This window comes from Dendronephthya gigantea, unplaced genomic scaffold, assembly GCF_004324835.1.
Source record: "Dendronephthya gigantea isolate DGI-Jeju-01 unplaced genomic scaffold, DenGig_1.0 000002F, whole genome shotgun sequence".
In the NCBI taxonomy this organism is placed as follows: Eukaryota; Metazoa; Cnidaria; class Anthozoa; order Malacalcyonacea; family Nephtheidae; genus Dendronephthya; species Dendronephthya gigantea.
The window spans coordinates 2,484,330-2,504,781 of record NW_021163012.1 but is presented as its reverse complement, the minus strand read 5'-3'; the positions used below and the strand labels follow the sequence as shown (position 1 = coordinate 2,504,781).

General features: G+C 36.2%; 4 protein-coding genes across 8 annotated transcripts; 3 read left to right on the top strand and 1 right to left on the bottom strand.

Moving 5' to 3' along the window:
• Window positions 1–3,302: 3,302 nt before the first annotated feature.
• On the bottom strand, window positions 3,303–7,736 carry LOC114535869 (protein qua-1-like). 4 transcript variants are annotated; one of them, XM_028557206.1, is made up of 6 exons: window positions 5,966–7,736; window positions 5,670–5,781; window positions 5,375–5,543; window positions 4,890–5,076; window positions 4,031–4,812; window positions 3,303–3,735 (listed from the first exon to the last, which is right to left on the bottom strand). In XM_028557206.1, the coding sequence occupies exons 1-2, from the start codon at window positions 6,444–6,446 to the stop codon at window positions 5,678–5,680; spliced, it is 585 nt and encodes a 194-aa protein (XP_028413007.1). In that variant the 5' UTR covers window positions 6,447–7,736; the 3' UTR covers window positions 3,303–3,735; window positions 4,031–4,812; window positions 4,890–5,076; window positions 5,375–5,543; window positions 5,670–5,677. The 4 variants fall into 4 exon arrangements, with proteins under 4 accessions (XP_028413007.1, XP_028413020.1, XP_028412999.1 ...); XM_028557219.1 differs by having other exon boundaries at window positions 4,031–5,076; window positions 5,966–6,387; window positions 7,380–7,736; XM_028557198.1 differs by having other exon boundaries at window positions 4,031–5,076.
• Window positions 7,737–7,754: 18 nt separating this feature from the next.
• LOC114535862 (alpha-taxilin-like) lies at window positions 7,755–11,997 on the top strand. The gene is made up of 13 exons (XM_028557184.1): window positions 7,755–7,892; window positions 7,959–8,139; window positions 8,851–8,933; window positions 9,023–9,082; window positions 9,184–9,294; window positions 9,372–9,514; window positions 9,658–9,709; window positions 9,791–9,985; window positions 10,142–10,234; window positions 10,408–10,503; window positions 10,720–10,851; window positions 11,040–11,409; window positions 11,756–11,997. Exons 1-13 carry the CDS (start codon window positions 7,821–7,823, stop codon window positions 11,815–11,817), a joined length of 1,650 nt encoding a protein of 549 aa, XP_028412985.1. The 5' UTR covers window positions 7,755–7,820; the 3' UTR covers window positions 11,818–11,997.
• A 454-nt stretch (window positions 11,998–12,451) lies between these two features.
• On the top strand, window positions 12,452–14,991 carry LOC114536349 (ribosome production factor 2 homolog). The gene is made up of 10 exons (XM_028557718.1): window positions 12,452–12,519; window positions 12,642–12,774; window positions 12,927–12,964; window positions 13,074–13,113; window positions 13,263–13,344; window positions 13,429–13,505; window positions 13,613–13,712; window positions 13,819–13,921; window positions 14,054–14,198; window positions 14,589–14,991. The coding sequence occupies exons 1-10, from the start codon at window positions 12,488–12,490 to the stop codon at window positions 14,769–14,771; spliced, it is 933 nt and encodes a 310-aa protein (XP_028413519.1). The 5' UTR covers window positions 12,452–12,487; the 3' UTR covers window positions 14,772–14,991.
• A 512-nt stretch (window positions 14,992–15,503) lies between these two features.
• LOC114536044 (transmembrane protein 39A-like) lies at window positions 15,504–20,273 on the top strand. Of its 2 annotated transcripts, XR_003688385.1 has the most exons (6): window positions 15,504–15,709; window positions 16,017–16,206; window positions 17,268–17,355; window positions 17,872–18,020; window positions 18,450–18,744; window positions 19,122–19,214. XR_003688385.1 is itself a non-coding variant. In XM_028557405.1 (5 exons), the coding sequence occupies exons 1-5, from the start codon at window positions 17,995–17,997 to the stop codon at window positions 20,185–20,187; spliced, it is 846 nt and encodes a 281-aa protein (XP_028413206.1). In that variant the 5' UTR covers window positions 17,896–17,994; the 3' UTR covers window positions 20,188–20,273. The 2 variants fall into 2 exon arrangements, 1 of the variants encoding a protein (XP_028413206.1); XM_028557405.1 differs by lacking the exons at window positions 15,504–15,709; window positions 16,017–16,206; window positions 17,268–17,355 and adding exons at window positions 19,469–19,592; window positions 19,978–20,273 and having other exon boundaries at window positions 17,896–18,020; window positions 19,122–19,312.
• Window positions 20,274–20,452: the final 179 nt, after the last annotated feature.

Genomic DNA, 20,452 nt, shown 5'->3' with positions numbered 1-20,452 from the left:
AGATTTTTGAGTATGCCGCCACGGTCAGAATTCCAACTGTCTGTGTCGTTTGTAATTCATTGTAAACACTTACATGATTTGCTTACCGTGCAATACCTGGATTTGCAATTTTCTGACTTGTAACAGCTTGATTAAACAGCTGTACCATTTGACGGGAAAACATGCTCGATGTAAGATCGATGTAAAGCTTGGATTGAAAATCTGTTAGTATATCATATATTCCGAAAGTGGTGAATGAATTTGCACTGTGCAGTACCCAAGATTTCTGAAATATGTGACAATGGTTCAGTGTATTTCTTCTAAAACAGTATTTATCTTTACGGACACTGGTCAATATATGAACAAAGATTTGAATATCCCACTGAATTTACGCCTTATCGGAAATGGAAATTGAAAAATGTGAAACGAACTTTGGGCAAGTTATACGTGAATATCCCACTGCACGAATTTACGCGTTATCGAAAATGGAAATTTAAAAATGTGGAATGAACTTTGGGCAAGTTATACGTGAATATCCCACTGCACGAATTTACGCGTTATCGGAAATGGAAATGTAAAAATGTGAAATGAACTTCGGGCAAGTTACATGTTAAAATTGTCGATGTTGAGGAATCCAAGCAGAAGAGTTACAATGTATTTACCAAACTGAAAACACATTGTTGATTGTTTAACTTGTAGTATAACCTGAAAGTGTTTCCTCTCTCTCTTGGCGTTTGGCCTCAAGTCACACTGGAGAACATTCCTCAATTTAATGATAAATGGGGATGTTCGTATGATTCCAAAACCTTGTGCTTCACTGTGAGCAGTTATAAGGTTGGTGTGGCGTCTCTCCACATTTATAGTGGGTGATTCATTTTGAAAAGAGGCTCCTGGCTCTTCTAATTTTTGTTTTTTTGTCCTTTTTCTGCATTCTTTCTTGTGCTTACAATAACAAATTTCTCAAGTTTTCTGTATTAAATATGAATCAGGCAAAAATTTAAATTTACTGCTAGCAAAAGGTTATCTTAATTTGGAGTGAAAGAATCTACATTTGTAAAGCAGATTGCTGTAGCTATAAGCGCGTTGTGCATTTTGGTAAATTGGAAAGTTTATCATAACGAACGATCCACTCTTGCATTTGATAATTTTCAGTCTCTTATGATGGTACCAAACCAATAGATGTGTAGCGTAGATTTGAATACGTATAGATGTAAGTATAGTGCATAATCTCAGCAGTTATACGGCATGGCGGTTCGCATTGATGACGTACTTCTAGCAGCGCTAGAACACAGCTTAAACGGAAGTCAGAGGAACAACTATTGCGCTAGATGTAAAAGTAACGCAGCGCTGAAACAGCGCTTGAACACCGCGATAACTCGAACTAATGAATTGCCTTCTATGGTAATAGCAGTATCTTAGTTATCGGACGATCGGATTGTATTACCATAGTTTGCGCGCCAGTTACGTCAGATTTAATGAGGGCGACCGCTATATAAACGCTCGCACAATTACATATATAAGAGAGATATATACCAAAATGAGATATATACAAAACTGTACATAGAAGTACTCCTGAAGTACTCAATTACAAATTTGCTAATTGGTCCCTGGGACACGGACACACCCAGTTTTACAGTCCAACGTTACAGATGCAATTTACAAACTGTAATCGTACAGTATGTGCTTATTATGCTAAAGTAATATTTTCAATTTTTAAAAATCGTATTTTACGTGTATTTAAAATGAAAAATAAATGTTTCATTAAACTAAAACTTACATATGTCATAATACAAAATATGTGCGACACTGTTCTCCGTAATAGTTGTAAGACTACACTGTTAATTTGAAGGTATCAATAGACCTTTCTTATAATGACGTCAAACGTGGAAAGTATGATGTTACACGAAATTTGATTGGCTCCACTAAACTATCGAGCCAATCAAACTTCGTGTAACATCAGACTTTCCGCGTTTGACGTCATTATGAAAAAGGTCTATTTACCACCAAGAATTGCGTTTAAAATAAAAAATAAATAAATCATTAAACTAAAACTTACTTATGTCATGTCAAAGCAGGTCCAATTATTAGGCCTTATTTATGGCTTATTAACTCTGAATAATTATCAGTCTAAATTACTGAATATTTACATATAAAACAGCATAAAGGCCGCATAAACAAAATGATATTTCACCATTCAGCCACGTCAAAGCAACTGTAGGACATCCTGTTAATCTATACCACTTTTCAATCTACAATTATACATTTAATATTTTAACAAAATGTAATGATAATTATAAATAAAATGAAAATAAAAATTATAATTAAAAATAAGAATAAAATAAAAATTATATTTATAAATAAGAATTATTATTCGAATTATTACTCCGCCTGTGTATAACAGCGGGGTAAAGGCCTGAGTAGGCGTCTTGTTTTATATTTATTTCTTACCCATATCAGTTTCACATTTCAACATCGGAACAAGGTGGCTAATAATCCCTCCAGATAAATGGCACCAGAGGAGATGAATTGACCCATGCATTTGCGCCATTTGGAGGGCATATTTCCGTGTTATACAGTTCATACCCAGGTGAAGAGCAATGTTGGTAAATGGTCTTTTTCAGCAGGCTAGCCATCAGTACAATTTTAAGGTATCCTGCCTGTTTAATCAATTTATAAACACAAAACGAACGTGCAATGCACTTTCTACTGAGTATTGCCGTACATAAGAACATAATCTTTTTTAGTTTTTTATAGCTATGAATTTAGCAAAAAATTCTAGAAGAACATAATTTAAACAGTACAAAGTACAGTACGATTATCTCGGTTTTATATAAGTCTAAGGGGGGAAGGGGGTAAATGCCTCTACTGGCAAGCGATGCGCAGTGATGAATCGCTTACGCTTTTTAGTCAGAAGAGAGACATGGTTGTTAATCTGTGGTAGAGTCAACTGTCATTGCCATTAATAGCAGTCCTATTCGTTCTATTACCATTATTAATTGAATAAAAATAATATTCAGTTCAAACTGAATTCAGTTCAAACAAACAAATCACGACGCGGTATTTAGGTCAGACGTGCACGCTTGTAAACGGCGTATTTAAGATCAGAGAGTCATGTTATAGGGACATGTTTAGGAAAATTAAGTATACTAATTCAGGTTTTAATTGCATGTCATTAGCATGAGATTGTCCCTATGGGCAGTGAATACTATTAAGGACAAATAAATTCATTTTACAAGTACATGAAAATATTCGCAACTATTCGCATGTTTTTCGATTTTCGATAATTGAAATCTTTGCCTGAATGTCAAGACTTTTTTTCTCAAATTATTTCCCCAAAAAATTCCCCGAATTCCCCCCCCCCTCCCCACGGCTACTCCTTTACTTTCTTCATCAATCTTGCACTCCTGCGGATCTCCCTTGTCCTTACAATTTATGGGCACTTTGTTAATCTGTGGTAGAGTCAACTGTCATTGCCATTAATAGCAGTCCTATTCGTTCTATTACCATTATTAATTGCATGAATAAAAATAGTATTCAGTTCAACAGACAGTTAATTCTGGGTTTAAGATCATCAATTGTTTATATAACAATTAAAAATATAAATTAAAATGCAATTTGCAAGCATGGTAAGGTGCATCTAATAAATTTTGTCTGTGGATATACCTCTTAAACAGTTTGATGGTCCTTGTGATATGGCTTCAACAAAAGCTCTTCTCACCAGAGGGTTATTTGCAAAAGCTTTCAACTCTTCAGGACCTAAAAATAAATAAAATCTCTGTGTTTTTCTGTATTATTACGTCTCTCTATTAATCTCTGTATTTTACCAGAATCGTATTCTACATGAGAATCTTTTTTACAGCTATGAATATAGCAAAAACTTCTAGAAGAGCATAATTTAAACAGTACAAAGTACAGTGCGATTATTTCGTTTTTATAAGTCCGCACAAAATATCTAATAGCTAAAATTCACGTTCATAATTATTCCAAACACGAAACAGTGTGAATTTTACTAAAAATAAATTAATAAAAATGAAAAATTTGCTAAAAATACCACAATAACGACCATCCACTGAATCTTCATTATTTCACGCAGATAAGCAGAATTAACTTTTTCTCCAATGGTCATGCTATCATTCATCTTGCTGTAGATGTCATCGTCAGTTATTATATATTGTTTTATATTTATTTCTTACCCACATCAGTTTCATATTTCAACGTCGGAACAAGGTGACTAATAATCCCTCCAGATAAATGGCACCAGAGGAGATGAATTGACCCATTTTACGCCATTTGGAGGGCATATTTCCGTGTTATACAGTTCATACCCAGGTGAAGAGCAATGTTGGTAAATGGTCTTTTTCAGCAGGCTAGCCATCAGTACAATTTGAAGGTATCCTGCCTGTTTAATCAATTTATAAACACAAAACGAACGTGCAATGCACTTCCTAGTATTGCCGTACATAAGAAGATAATCTTTTTTATAGCTATGAATATAGCAAAAAATTCTAGAAGAGCATAATTTAAACAGTACAAAGTACAGTGCGATTATCTCGTTTTTATAAGTCCGCACAAAATATCTAATAGCCAAAATTCACGTTCATAATTATTCCAAACACGAAACAGTGTGAATTTTACTAAAAATAATTTAATAAAAATTAAAAATTTGCTAAAAATACCACAATAACGACCATCCACTGAAGTCTTCATGATTTCACGCAGATAAACAGAACTAACTTTTTCTTTAATGGTCATGCTATCATTCATCTTGCTGTAGATGTCATCGTCAGTTATTAATGAAAGGAAACCATCAATTTAATCTGCATCAGCAAGAAACTAAGACATAATAAAAAAATGAATGATACAATACATTCTTTTGTAGGGAATGTATGTGCAGTAGTACTAATTAAAACCTGTTTGATGTAAAAATGTTCCTTAAGACAGCCATGGACAACGCACCAAAGTCTTAGCCACTGATGCAGACGCTCTGTTCGTTCACCAGTTATGGCTACCGAAAGGGACCGTAACAGGCAATTTCCATCACCATGAACTTTGTATGGTTCCCAACCAGAGCGAAGCATATCATTTGGGGCTTGACATCTAACACCGAATAAAACGATTAAAAATATGTGAAAAAGACGAAAATGAAAAACAATGCAATCCACATAAAATAGTAGAATATATAAAGAGGCTGGCAAAGAATCAGTGCAGAACTTGGATATATGAATATTCACACCCCCACTCTCCAACTATCATTCTAGTTATGAACTTATGCCACTGGGTATGACTGAATCATGTTACACTCTCTAATACTATAACACATACCAGAAAACAGAGCTACACTAGCATCAGAAAGCACAACATAAAAAATACATGTAAAAAACTAACTTGACCTTACCCAATCTCCAAATCTTCAACTTTAACTTTACTAACCCGTGATGGATTCGAGTTGAACTGATGGAAAGGGGTGCTGAGGATCTTTAGTAAAACCCAATCTTTCTGCTGGCATACATCTCTTAAAACTCTGCCACTCTGGCAAAGTTCGTTGATTCTGGTGTTAAATTTTCCTTAAAATTAATGTTTCAATAAGAAGAATACAGTACATAATAAATAAATGAGCATAAAAATTGGCCACAAACGCTTCAAAATGATGTAATAAATTATTTAAAGGAATATATTGGAGCAGTTCTTACGATTAGGCTCACAAGTATTCTGTGAGCAGTGCTATCACAGTGCTGTTTTCACATGTAACTGATGGTGGCACTACAGCAGCTATTTCTAAGTCATCGTCATCACCCTTGTAATCTATAAATACACGAAATACTTTTAACATGTGTGGTCTTATCTACATTATCATCATCTCTAAGCCTAAGGTGCCGTCTTTATCAGTTCAATGCACTCGCACATCGTCTGCCTAACTTCCTTTCGTTATCTTATCTATGTTACATATCCACCAAAATGTTATCCTCATTATTTTCTCCATCATTACTTGGAACATTTCTATCACCATCACCACCACCATCATTGTCTCCATCACCATTACCATCATTGTCTCCATCACAATCACCATTACCATCATTGTCTCCATCACAATCACCATTACCATCATTGTCTCCATCACAATCACCATTACCATCGTTGTCTCCATCACCATTACCATCATTGTCTCCATCACAATCACCATTACCATCATTGTCTCCATCACCATCACCATTACCATCATTGTCTCCATCACCATCACCATTACCATCATTGTCTCCATCACAATCACCATTACCATCATTGTCTCCATCACAATCACCATTACCATCATTGTCTCCATCACAATCACCATTACCATCGTTGTCTCCATCACCATTACCATCATTGTCTCCATCACAATCACCATGTTTCGGCTTCACCTGCTGACAACTAGATGTAGATGCGACAACTGTAAAACTTCCTGACGCACTTTCATGGGAAGTACACATAACGATGGCACAATATTTGCAAAAGCACGAACGGTGTTAAGAACGAATTTTACTAGTATAGCACATAAAATAACTTGTACCGACATAAAGTCTACAAAATTAAGATCTGTAATATCACATAATATATTTTTATCAACTCCGTCTTGCTTTATCTCGTGTTCAACCTCTTCTCGTAGGCTTTCCATTGAAAACGCTGCACGTTTGGAAGACCGCTTTGACATGGTGGTATGGATGTAAAATAGTTTCTAAGTGGCTATGCATCATGTTTACATTGCCCGTGATCATAGCCGTGACGTATTATTGATATTATGCATGTATCACAAAAGAATGTAAGAGAATGCAAGAATGTAAGAATATTAGGTAGAGGCTACGGGTTGTTAAGGTTGTTCTTAACTTGAACGTATGCTGGCGTAATTTTTCGTTTTCCGAGATGTACATAATTTACATATATGTACGCGGCCACAGCGCGTCTAATAGGGAACTAACGGAAGCATGTACTCCGCCCTCCGGCACATAAGTACCCATAATTATTGCACAAGACACGCTTACTGACATCAGGTAACTGGCAAACAACTGTTTCATTTTAGCTTATCACTCACGTTGTTTAGCTTAGCGCAGGCTTAACCGGACTGTTATTAGTAACTATTATTTATACGTTATGGGTTTTTTGGTACATTTCCATGACCATACAAACATCGGTGATTCAGAGGGCTTGTATTATGTCATTTGGGGTCGTAAGGCACAATTCCTGATTCCGCGCCTGAAGCAAATACCGTAAATTAACTATATTACTTTAATAAAATAAAGGTTACTTCTCAGAAGAATTTGTTTTGAAACAGACGTTTATTTGAATGATATTAAAGTGTGCCACATTTCGTCGGGGACCACTTTTTTTGTCCACCCACTGTAAGAATAAAAATATTTACTTTGTACCTTTTTCTTGAGACTTTTAGCATTGCGAAGGTCATACCTTCGCTTGTACCTTGGCTCTGTTGCCTTCGCTATATCTTTATAACGTTTTCTCTGACTTTGCATTGCTGTAATCAGCGTTTGCCAGTAGACCTACCGTGGAACCAAATCTTTGGTGGAATCACTGATCTGGGTGGCAGCGTGAGCTATATATACCCACTTTCCCAGTCATCTCTATATATATAGAGCTCACTGTATATACCCAGTTATATATCTCTTAGGTTAATGTTTGTCTTAGACAGTGGTCTTAGATGGATAATTGTGTATTGATAAATGCTACAAATAGAAATAATGGGGGTTTTAAGAGTACAATGGGGGTTTCAAGAGTACAATGGGGGTTTCAAGAGTACAATGGGGGTTTCAAAGAGATTTGTAAAGGTGGCATTATAAATTTCCTATTAAAAGATGGCGGATGCAAATAGCTTGTCAGAAATGAACCAACAAGATTCCGTTGCAGAATATACTTCCGAAGCAAAAGTGAGTGGAATTTTTTGACAAATTTCTTTCGAAGCATCCGCTCTTACTATTACAATTTTCTTTCAGGAGATCGAGGGCGCCGAAAGCGAAGAAACGAAGCCAGACGCGAAGCCTACCAGCTCCAATCTCCAGGATGCGTTCAACGACGTATTGGACAACGCAGTTTCGAAGTTGTGGGACGAACGATCGCGGAATAAATCGAAGGGAAAGAGAAAAAGACTCTCGAAGGATGAAGAGAAAACCCTAAGTATGTACAATACCGGCGTATTAGTCACTGTAATGTACGTGTTTTCTAAATTTCTAAATAGTCGCTCTGCAGAGATGCCAGAGAACGCCTTTGCAGTTCGTCCTTTAGTATTTTTTTTGCTGGGAAACGATCAATTAATGTTTGAAAGAGACAATTTAATATGATGAAGTCGTGGAGAATTAATCCTTTTTGAAGTACATGATCTCACTCATATAATACTGATACACTTATAAAAATACAATTGTTTGTTTACAAACTTATAATCTAATTATCACGGTTAAAATTCCTACGTCCATTGCCTCTCTCATGCAGTTTTTCTTTTGTGTTTTGAACAAAAACCGATCACAAACATGTCAGTTTAGGGAAAGGACATAAGGAAATTTGAATGAATGGGCAAACTTAGCATGATGCAATCATGCGAAGTGATAAGGAATGCTGGAAAATGACAAGTGGTTTTCCTAATTGAAAGAAAATAGTTGGTTTCCTTTTACTTGATTTCTTTTTAACTGTATTACAGTCTAAGGTTTTGTTAAAGCATGAGTATGATTGCATGTGTAAAATTATGCATTTTATGAAACTTTTCACTATATACACACAGTTTGCAGATTTTTTATTAATCATACACTCAGGAACCTTCTCAGCTATTGGCATTTCTGCATATTCTTATTATTACCACAATGCATTAATCAACTTCATTATCTTCTTCTAAAGTTGGTCAGCTTATCGATGCTCTTAGTGATAGCCAAAATGAAACTGAGTCATTACAAGTTATGGCCAAGCGACTTGTTCAAATGGTTAGTAAATTGGTCTGTTAAATCAAACCCTATTCTCTTTGTACTTACTTCTACCCAATAAAACAGTCTCACATTTTCTAAATTTTTAGGTTGTTGAAAACAAAACTGGTGAATATAAAATCGATGAGCTTACAAAGCGATGTAGTTTGGTAGGTATTTTTGTGTGAAATTCAGCTGTTGTATTGCTGTAAATGTTCTTATTCTGTGTATCGTATGAAGTGTAACAATTGATATGTTTGTTTATTTTTAGCTTATGAAAGATAAGGAGGACCTTAATGGACAATACAAGAAATCAAAGCTTGCTCTTACCAAATTAGAAAGCCTTTGCCGTGAGCTGCAAAAACATAATAGGCTGATGAAGGTGAGTGTTGTTGTCAGAGTAAATTACTGTGTGTCTTGGGCAAGTCAAATCAGTATCGAAATTTTTTCCATTATTAGGAAGAATGTGATCACAGGACGAAGGTTGAGGAGGCCAAACGCCAAGAACTGTCAACAAAATTTCAATCATCCATTGGTGAAATAACCAATCAAATGCAGGATAATCATTCCAAGAACCAGCAGTTGAAAACTGACAATGCTGAGTATGTTTTATTGATAGTTATTACCATACATCATATTGGTCTGCCTACTGTACTGTAGTTTTTTGTTTTGTTAGTACCAAATCTGTTTGCAGTAGCAAATCCGTTTGCTATTCATTTGGTTAACTCTACATTATTGCATATAGATTGGCAGCAAAACTGAAAGGTCTGGTAGACCAATATGAAATGCGAGAACAGGTATGTCAAATAAGATATATTACTTACCAGAAATAGTTGATGTGCCTCATTTTGAAGTTTGCTTGTTGTTTAATATTGCAGTATGTTGATAAAGTCCTCAAACACAAACAAATTGAAAATCAATTGCTCGAGGCAAAATTGGCACAACAGACATTAATTCTCAATGAAGAAAGAGAGCAAGCATTAAAAGAGAAACAACAGCTACTGCAGGAGTCTCTGGAATATCAAAAGAAATGCGAGCAACTTCTGAAAGATGAGGCTGAATTAAAACTCCAAGTATGAAAAGTTTAACTAACCTAAAATGCTCTTAATGCACAGATTTAGACACATGATTTAATATATATTGCACTCAGTCAACATTTAGCAATTGATTACTGAGTTTGTCATAGAAATTAAGTCAGTGTATGTTTTGTCATTCTTTCGTGTTTCCAGCTGTCTATGTACACAGAAAAATTTGAGGAATTCCAAAAAACATTGACCAAGAGCAATGAAGTTTTTGGCACCTTTAAGAAGGAAATGGATAAGGTATTTTATGATTTCATAGCACATTTCACTGTGTGTGACTGTGTCAGCTGTCTCCCTCATCAGCACAGTGTATTGACACATTGTTAACAAAACTATTTGTCAGTGTGGTATAGCCTATAATGTTGAAAAGGAATTTTGGTTAAAGCCTATAGGGGAATTTTTCTCACCCCTAGATGACAAAGACAATAAAGAAATTGGAAAAAGAAACAATTATGTGGAAGCAGAAATGGGAGAAAAGTAATCAGTCACTACTGGAGTTAGCTGGTGATGTGAGTTGTTGCTCAGGTTTTTGTTCGTGGATCTCTAGAAAGAATTGAATTCTCTAGAAAGAAGTTTGTTAGGTTTTCTACAAGAGATGATCCTTCCAGGAAGAACAGTTTGAAACTGATAAAACTGTAACAGTAGCCAGTTTAAATAAAGTTAGTTTGGTTAGTTATTGAGTACAGTAAGTGTTTACTCTCTGTAAGTGTTGTTAACTGTTTCAGAATAAAAGGAAAAAAGAACAAATTGAAAAAACGACCATGAAAAACTTGAAGTTGGAAAATTTATGTCGTGCTTTGCAATTAGAAAGAAAGGAATTGAGTCAAAAATTGGAAAGTGGTCAATCATCTGGAGAGGTACAGTAAGAGAATTCAACCTCTAGAAAGAACAGTTTAGAACTGATAGAGCTATCCAGTATAAATAAAGTTAGTTTAGTTTAGGTTTCCTTCTGTAGTAACACTGGATCAATAAGAGATAATCCTTACTGGACCTCTAGGAAGAACAGTTTAGAACTGATAGGGGCGGATCTGGTATGCATTTTCAGGCGGTGAACAGTGTTGAAGAAACGTCTGATTCGCCAGTTCCTATGGAGAATGGCCACAGTTCGAGGGAAAGCGACCCGAAACCCGAGGCGGAACAAGCCCCGGGCGATACTTCGGATACCGGCGAAAATTCCAACTCAAATTCTCCCACAGAGAGCGAGAGTTGTATCGAGGTATCCTTAGCGCTGTCGCAGGAACAAGTTGATTGTTCAGAATGTAGGGAATGTGAGACGAAAGATTCGCCGTCGCCTACTGAGGGGGTTGGGGACGAACGTACCGAAGCGACCGAGGATGAATGGCATGCTGAGTCAGCACAAAATGAAGCTGATTCAGCAGAGAATGAAGCTAATGAGGAACAAGAGTGTTGTGAAGGTATCTTTCATCTCCGACGTAAAGTTTTAGTTAGCTGCTCACACGATCCAATTTTGTCCGATCCAATTCGCTTCTGACGTATGGAATGTAGTCTGTTATTAACAAAGCAGTACTGCATTGGCTTGAGTTAATTCGCTGTCCATATACATTGCAAGTCAACAGGCTATAAAACATCCATCAGAAGTGAATTGGATCTGACAAAATTGGATTGTGTCAACAGACCTTTAAAGGAAAAATCAGCTGAGACAAATCACTTATAATAATCCATTGTTTTTATGCCTTAGCATGTCAGAAATACTGTATTTCGTCTATCCAATTTAAAGTAAAGCTTTTTCTCGCTTCACAGACGATCAGCCGGAGAATGAAGCCGATGAAAGCGAGCAAACCGAAGCAAGTAACCTCGAATAGCGACATGACCGCACAGAGAATGACACGGTGTCTGATAATGCGGAAAACATTCAGTGAAGAAGTGCGAAAAACGAAAGAAAATATTATGAGAACTATACGATAATCATAACAGACAATATTATCTACAATAACTGAATGGATTTTGTAGTATAAGATATTAAATATAAATACATTTTTGTTACCGAGGGGTTGCTCTTGTTTGATTTGAACTAAAAAGTATTTATCAGATAGAGCTATCAGTTCTCAATTGGTCTTAGTATTGTGTTAATGCAGTGTTACTACGGGAGGAAACCTAACTAAACTAACTTTATTTATACTGGATAGCTCTATCAGTTCTAACCTGTTCTTCCTAGAGGTCCAGTAAGGAATCATCTCTTATTGATCCAGTGTTACTACAGGAGGAAACCTAAACTAAACTAACTCTATCTATACTGGATAGCTCTATCAGTTCTAAACTGTTTTTCCTAAAGGTCCAGTAAGGATCATCACTTGTGTTCCAATTCAATTTCATCCAATTCAATGTTGAAAGCGAAGAGGATAAAATAGAAGAATTATTACCTTACTTCTTCATTTCTTCTTCACTCTCCAATTCTCTCCAAGTGATCCATGTGAATCCCCCAGTGGTCCAGCAACGAGGAAATGACCCTAAATACCCCTCACAAAATCCAAGATGGCCGCAAGAAATGCTCTAAAAGATATAAAGTAATTTTTCTGTATTTTTTGGCTTTTTTCCATTAACAATTGCTTTACTCTCGAGCGAATCTAATATTTAAGATATATTTTACTATGCTGTAATAAATGGTACATCATTTTTTGGTATTTAGGCGGGCAAAAACCCATAAAGGAAGGCGCCTTTTGGATGCGAAGGAACCAAAGCTTGTTGAAAACAGCAAGACAACGATGTTTATTCGAGGTGGAAGAACGAGCGAAACAGTCACACAGGCGCTCAAAGACTTGGTGAGTAAAGAGACGATCTTATTCAGAGTTTGGTAGAGAAGATAATGTATGTTTTAAGCTTAAACTAATGTTACTGTTTTCAAATATAAATGTCGTATTGATGATTCACGATTTACTAATTACTAATATGAATGCCTATCGTGTTTGTCTAGTATGTCCTCAGAAAGCCTCATGCTGTCATTTTTAAAAGGTAATGTATATTCCCCTAGCCTCGTTAAAGCATTTCACATCATACGAATGATGAATAAGAATGAGTATTTTATCTATAATTTTTTTCTCCTTATCCAATGACCAATCAGGAAGAATATCATGAGACCGTTTGAAGATGAAACCTCTTTAGTGAGTTTGCTAATAAAATTTATCAAATATTATTGCTCATATCATTAAATCAATTTAGATTTTTAAATTCATGCAAATATACAAATTTTCATGTTTATCCAATGAAGCAGTTAAAAATCATCCCAAACATGAAAATTATTTTTTTCCAGGAATTTTTTTCAAACAAAAATGATGCGTCAACGTTTGTTTTTGGTTCTCATTCTAAGAAAAGACCTCACAATCTTGTGATTGGTAAGTAGAATGAACCGAAATGGCCTGTATGAAAATCCAAGTCAAACAACTTTGAGGTTTATCTTCCTAAATTACACATTTTAGGACGTTTTTTTGATGGTCATATCTTAGACATGGTAGAATTGGGCATTGAAAATTTTGCTTCTTTAAGGGATTTCCAGGTGAATTATAATTGTTTTTTGACATTCATAAGAGGTTGTTTTCTTTATTTACCATTTTCTATGTGTACTTTGAAGTTTTTTAAAGTACGTATTTCTTTTGACATTAGACTGAAAAATGTGCAGTAGGAACTAAGCCTTGTCTAGTGTTTGTTGGCGAGGCTTTTGACACAGAACCAGAATATGTCAGACTAAAGAATCTTTTAATAGGTACAGTAAATTGTATTCACTTACACCAATTACAGAGGATTTTTTCTATAATATGAAATCAATTTCTAAAGGAGAAATTGAAGATGTCTTTATGTTTCTTGGGCAGATGTATTTCGTGGTGCAAATGCTGAAAAAGTTAGGCTGCAAGGCTTGGAACATGTTATACAGTTTACAGAACTTGATGGAAAAATATTCCTAAGGAGTTATAGGTTTGTTTTATTTTTTAATCATACAGTACTCTGTCTGATTCAAGATGATTTTATAGTCCAGTGGTAGTGGAACACTGATGTTTTAATAATATATACACCGGTCATAAGTTTAATTTATGTTGGGGATTTTAGAGTTTTACTAAAGAAGTCAGGAACAAGAACACCTCGAGTTGAACTTGAAGAGATAGGTCCTTCTCTTGATCTGGTGAAACGACGAGTTAAACTGGCATCAGATGATCTGTGGAAGAGAGCAGTAAAGAAACCAAAAACGCTTAAGGTTTGTGTGAAGCTGTTTGGTTTACACTGAAAGAATTCTTAAACTAACTTATACTGTTCTTCTCTTGGTGATCCAGTGTTACCACAAGAAGAAATTTATACTAAACTAACTTTATTTATACTGGATAGCTATATCAGTTCTAAACTGTTCTTCCTAGAGGTCCAGTAAGGATCATCTCTTATTGATCATGTAGTACTACAGGAGGAAACCTTAACTAAACTAACATTATTCATTTTGGATAACTCTATCGGTTCTATAGTGTTCTTAGAGTTCCAGTAAGGATCATCTCTTAGACTCTTATTGATCCAGTGTTACTACTGGAGAAAACCTTAAGGACAAAACTAACGGCTTTATTTGGACAGACATTAATATACATTCTCTTTTGTACAGCCAAAGAAGACAAAGAACATATCCCACGATCCCTTCGGCTCTAAGCTTGCGAACATTCACATGCAACGTCAGGACTACAGCAAACTACAAACACGGAAGATGAAAGGATTGAAACGGAAAACGGAAAACCAAAAAGACAACAGCCGCGCAAAGAGACCAAGAAAGACAGCAAAGCAAAAATGACTCATTGATGAATCGATTTAACTTCACAGAGTGGAAGGGGAGGGAGGGTCTTGTCCCCCCTTACTGATATATGGTCGAGGATTATTGACTTGGATTACAAAAAGTGGAGCGATGGAACGGTGGAACGATGGATAATTGATTTAATTATCCATGGTGGAACAAAGAGAACAGTTTCAACTGAATTCACATTGTTGTATTAAATGACTGTACTTATATTACAAAATAAATTGGTTTTGTGTGATTTCATTGTTGAGTACTGATTTAAAAAATCGAAGGTAACAATGAGGATCATCTGGTTCAGTCAACAGTTTGTCTGCTCGGGAGACCGCTTGTTATCTTGTATCTAAGCTCTGTTTCGGATTCTACAGCGGGGTCAAAGTCGTTTCAGTAATCGAAAGTGTACAATTTCTCAGCGAAAGTTTGTAAAAGATAAATGCGAGTAAATTGTATGAGACTTTATGTACAAACGTTCATATTATATTTGGGGTTGTAAAGACTACTAGTGACAGGTGTTACTATGCTTGTGAGCAGTTTTCGAACCATTTTAAAACTCTTTTCGTGCCGCACATATCTAGTGGTATTATTTGAAGGCGTTTAAATTCTTGCTGTTTTAAATACGTGGATTTTCATCCAAGATTTCGATGAATTTTATTCTTTTTTAAGCGATATATGCAAACAATAGCAAGAATTGTTCCCCACCCTCCCCACCCTGAGACGTGGAGACGAAGCATGGAAACACTTGCTTTATATGACTACACATGTTTATAAAGTTTCATGCAAATATCACTTCATGTCGTCTTGCCTTTTGTTTTAAATGCCACTTCACTTTATCGTCAAGCAAAAGTATATTTTATGCCTGCTGTCCGCAAAGTTGCAGCCCATAAAAACAGCCAGTCGAGTCTGAGAAGTCAAGTTGATTCTCGTGCTAGCAATTTGAGGTAAGTCAAGATTCAACAACACTCGAGTTTTATTTATATGTCTCCGAAAATAGGGGAATTTCTGTTATGAATCCCTTGATATATTGGCGCACGAAAGGCTTTGTGTGTTGTATATGCGTGAAATATAGCCGTTGCTAAATTTGGCGTTTGTTTTGATGGCCCGTGCGCTCAAACAAAGCAATTATTGACGAGATAGCATTTGAGATGATATCTATATAAAGTTTCTTTCCTTCAGTTTTCATCATTGCAAGGCGATTTTAATCGCCAAACTGCCTAATTCTCTTGTTGTTTTTCTTCAATGCTGCAGGAATGGCCATTCAAACATAGCATCGCCGATCTCTGTTAGAGCAGGTGACAGTACACAGAATATCAAAGGCTTCATTTATCATCAAGACTGTCCAATGACTCCCATGTTTACAGCGATCGGCTTTGAACTGTTTTATTTATTCTACGGACTCCTTGCTTTGCTAACGCAATATGTGAACATTTACAAAACGGTAGGCATTGCTTTTCTTGCGGTAGCGTGCTTTTATATAACAAGGGCTGGTTAACTTTTAAGTGTAAATAGTATTTGTTATGGGGAGGCACTTCGGTATGATGCTGAATATCACTCATGTCTCATAATTGCTTGTTTTGGCTTTTGTGTTTTTGAATGAAGCAAAACGCTGCTTGATAAACATAAAGGCCTACGATAAGCATTCAAAACATCTAGAAATGAACCATTTCAGTGGTTAAACAGTCCACTATAAACATATTCACGTTCAATTGCGATAGGGTTTCAAAGTTTCAATGTTGTTTTTTTTTTGACAATCCTATTAATATTTAGGATTGGCACAAAACGTTTGAAAAAGAGTATTCTGGTTTCTCATTAACTTCTTAATATAATTTCCGGCCAACTTCCTGTATTCCTAATGAGGCTATCTGAGATGATTTTATTGCCCAAAAATTAACACATCCCTGTCATCCACACTTGTTTATGTAAACAAGTTTACTTGCCATGTAACACTAGGAATTTGTACATGAATTTGGTACACAGAATAAGCAGTGTTTAACCACAATTCACTTTTGTGTCCTGTGCATTCTGTAACCGGAAAACAAACCAAAACACATCAAATTAAGGACGCTCTTAGCAGTTTCTAAGCAAATAAAAAAGAAGACTACTTTTTGTTGAATTAGCTTGAAACTACGTTTAAAGACATGCTGTTTGTTAATACGTACTTTAGTTGGATTAGTAATATCATATTGCATCAGACAGAATAAAATAGTGATGTAAAGAATGTAAATTGCATCTAGGCACCATGCCAGTCTGTCTCTTTCTAAAAATATTCTCATTAGGGGTCCTCAAAATAGTTTATGGAAAGTTCTGTTATCCATTAACTTGTTGTGTTAATGTTCTGCTAGCAATTAAAATCATCTGGGGTGGGAAAAGCTGTTTGAAAACTAAATTAGTTTGCTTATCTGAAATTGTTATTTGTTGTATTACTAAAGGCATTGGGTAGACTAAATTCGAAAAATTTTAAATTTCAAAAGCTTGATAAATCTTGTAATATTCGAATAGAATTACCATTTGATTGACTACCAAGAGGTTCTGGTGATTGCTCTGTTTCTCATGAGAAGAATTGGATGGATTGTTTTCAAACAGGTTTGTGCTATAAATATTTAGCATGTTAAGTAATTTGCGAGGTAATTACTTTTAAAACAAAGCTAACTTGTTGGTCTATCAATGTCATCTAATCTTAACCTGAATGAAACATTTTATCCTCATTGAATATTTACCATGCTTAGGAAAGTTGCCTGTCTAACCACTAATGCCTTGATAAACTCATTTATTCACATTTTGATTGAACAAGATGCTATAACCCCCCTGCTTGAACATTTCATAGCTACTTAACCCCCCCCTGCAGTATTGCCAATTCCTATGCTCTTATATATAAAGCCAACTATGGAAGTCAAAGAAAAGGTTGATGAATTGATTTGTCTGATTGGCTAGCATAGGAGGGTGATATTGGAACCAGTCGCATGCCCCAAAGCACTGATCCCCAACTTTTCTCCCATCTGCTATTTCAACAAATTTTCTTCTTTCCCAGCTGAAACAGTAAGTAAGGTACCTTCTTTACTATAAAAGGTTTATAGTCATGAACAAGAACCAAATATCTGTGTAGTGTATATCAAGGAAATCACATCATTACGGATTGTTTTAGTTACATTGTTAAAAGGACTTGGACTTGTTGGTTTATTGGCTTGTTTTATCTGGCTAATACTTCAACTCTATCGAACACACAATCATGAGACATCCTGCGTTTCTGTATCCGTAAGTGCCTTCCTTACTCACGCGGAATGTCAACCCTTAGGGCTGCTTTCCACTTATGCGTTTTTTATATGCACGTACACGGGAAATTTGAAATGCTTCTAAATTTTTATTATTTAACATCCAGGTCTACAAGTGCATACTAAAATGTGCAGAAAACTAAGTTCTTTCGATTTATTTACTTCGTTCTTTCAAAGATAACATATATAAAGATTTAGACTTTTACGTGCGTGTACGTGCGTATGAAAAACGCATAAGTGGAAAGCAGCCTTAATACATATAAACTTTCTGCAAAAAAACATAAACTTTTTTCAGACATCACAATTTAGTCAAAAAGTTGTAAAACTTCTGGCTGTACACCACCACCAGTCTAACTAGGTGTTGATCCAGCTAACTCATTTTTGCACTGAGATCCATCGTTTTTTTTCTTAGAACGATGACGTATTTGTGGGTGTTTGGATTCACAATGGAACTGAAGCTGCAAAAAATTCAACCGAAAGTCACGCATCAAATCCCCCAGTCGTACAAGAAAAGTACGTTGCGAGATTCAGGCAACACGGACGGAGAGACATTGCCCAGGATGAGTCATTGTTCATTGTCACCAGATGTGGTACGATACGAGGCCGAGGGACACAGAGTAGATTTTAATTTTAAGATGAAGAGAGCGTTGTTTCAGTCGTTTATTTGCGCGTATTACGTGGGCTTCATTCCTATGAGATTTTCAAAAGTAAGTTTGTAAGAGAGCTGTTTTATGTAGGGACTGAGTTATCTAATGCAGAGAACTATAGAGGTGTTCAAAAGAACTCTTTTTCTCACTGGACCTCTAGGAAGAACAGTTTAGAACTGATAGAGTTATCCAGTATAAATAAAGTTAGTTTAGTTTAGGTTTCCTCCTGTAGTAACACTGGATCAATAAGAGATGATCCTTACTGGACCTCTAGGAAGAACAGTTTAGAACTGATGGAGTTATCCAGTATAAATAAAGTTAGTTTAGTTTAGGTTTCCTCCTGTAGTTACACTGGATCGATAAGAAATGATCCTTGCTGGACCTGTAACTATTACGTTTTCTCGTGTGGTAACAAAATTTCTGATTTTTCTTCGCAGCGTTTTTATGTGTATTATGATTTGTGGTGGTCATGTCAACATGTTGTATTTATATGGATTGGCTCCCTCATACTGCTCATGAAATACCTGGCTCCCCTATCCTACTGCGATACGCTCAGTAAATGTGCTGTTCATCTTGGTGGCTGGACTGAATGTGACGAGGAGGACGACATACCCGATAACCCCCGAGAGTAAGACACTTTCAAACACTTATGACGCTTCACCACCGAAATAAATTCCAATTTAACGAGCCCAGATTATTATATGCAATAACCTAAGTTCACAAGTTTAAAGTTTTCAGACAGAGCAAGCTTTATTTCATTAGCTTTTTTTAATATCGTTTGTAGTTGGTCAGCATTAACAAGCTGGCCTCAGGATGTCATCGTGAACTACAAAAATAAAGGATTCTTTAGATCATTAGGAATACAAAATGTCGCCGATCCGGGGGACACCCATCATTGGAGATTTTACGTAAGTTTTGTTGGGTTTTTCCTATTTTCCTGCCCGGGGGTGCACTGGTTACATCGGACATTCAGGCAATGCCTGCCTGCCTGCCTGCCTGCATGAGAGCCCAGGCAGTCTAAGGCCTGTTTTAGACGTCTCATTTTACGTGTGCCGAACATAATGTTAATGAGCTAAAGTCTTTAAATTCATTTGCATTCGATTCGGCACATGAGAAGTTCAACGTCTTAAACGGGCCTAAGGGTGTTGACTTGCGATATAAAAGGAAAGAGTTATTGCCAAAACTTCCAACTTCCCAAAGCCCGAAATCATAGCCAGTTCGCCCCTGTTCTTGCACAAGAATAAGCCAATAATGCAAACTGTCAATGGCACAATCTCCTCTCTTCAAATCTAGTGTGTGTTTCAATCGCCAGTACGATTGACGAATTGGCTTCTCGTTACGCTATGCATTCTAATCTTCTATCAACTGGTAATGCTATTCAACTCACCTCTATGGCACGAGGTCGTCTCATTGGCCTTCCCACTCCTTCTCAATTACGCCGTTCTTTTCAAGCTGCTTCGTGATCGCTGGGTTGCCATGGCATTGGAACTGAAGCCGACATGACGTGAGCACCGGTGTTCCTCGTGTCTAACAGACGAGTCAAATTTATTTAAAGATCTTTTTAAAAGGATAAATTGAAAAAAAAAAGAAATGCTAATGTAATTTTCTGTTTCTGTTTCTGTTTCTTGGTTCTTTAAAACCTCTGAAGTTGTAGGTTAGGTTCAAGGGTGGAGGGGGGCAAAACGGGTAAGTGCCGATCCAAGATTTTTGGCCCACCTACTACGGCAACGAGCCTGCGATGTAACACATGAAATTTGACCAGCGGTGT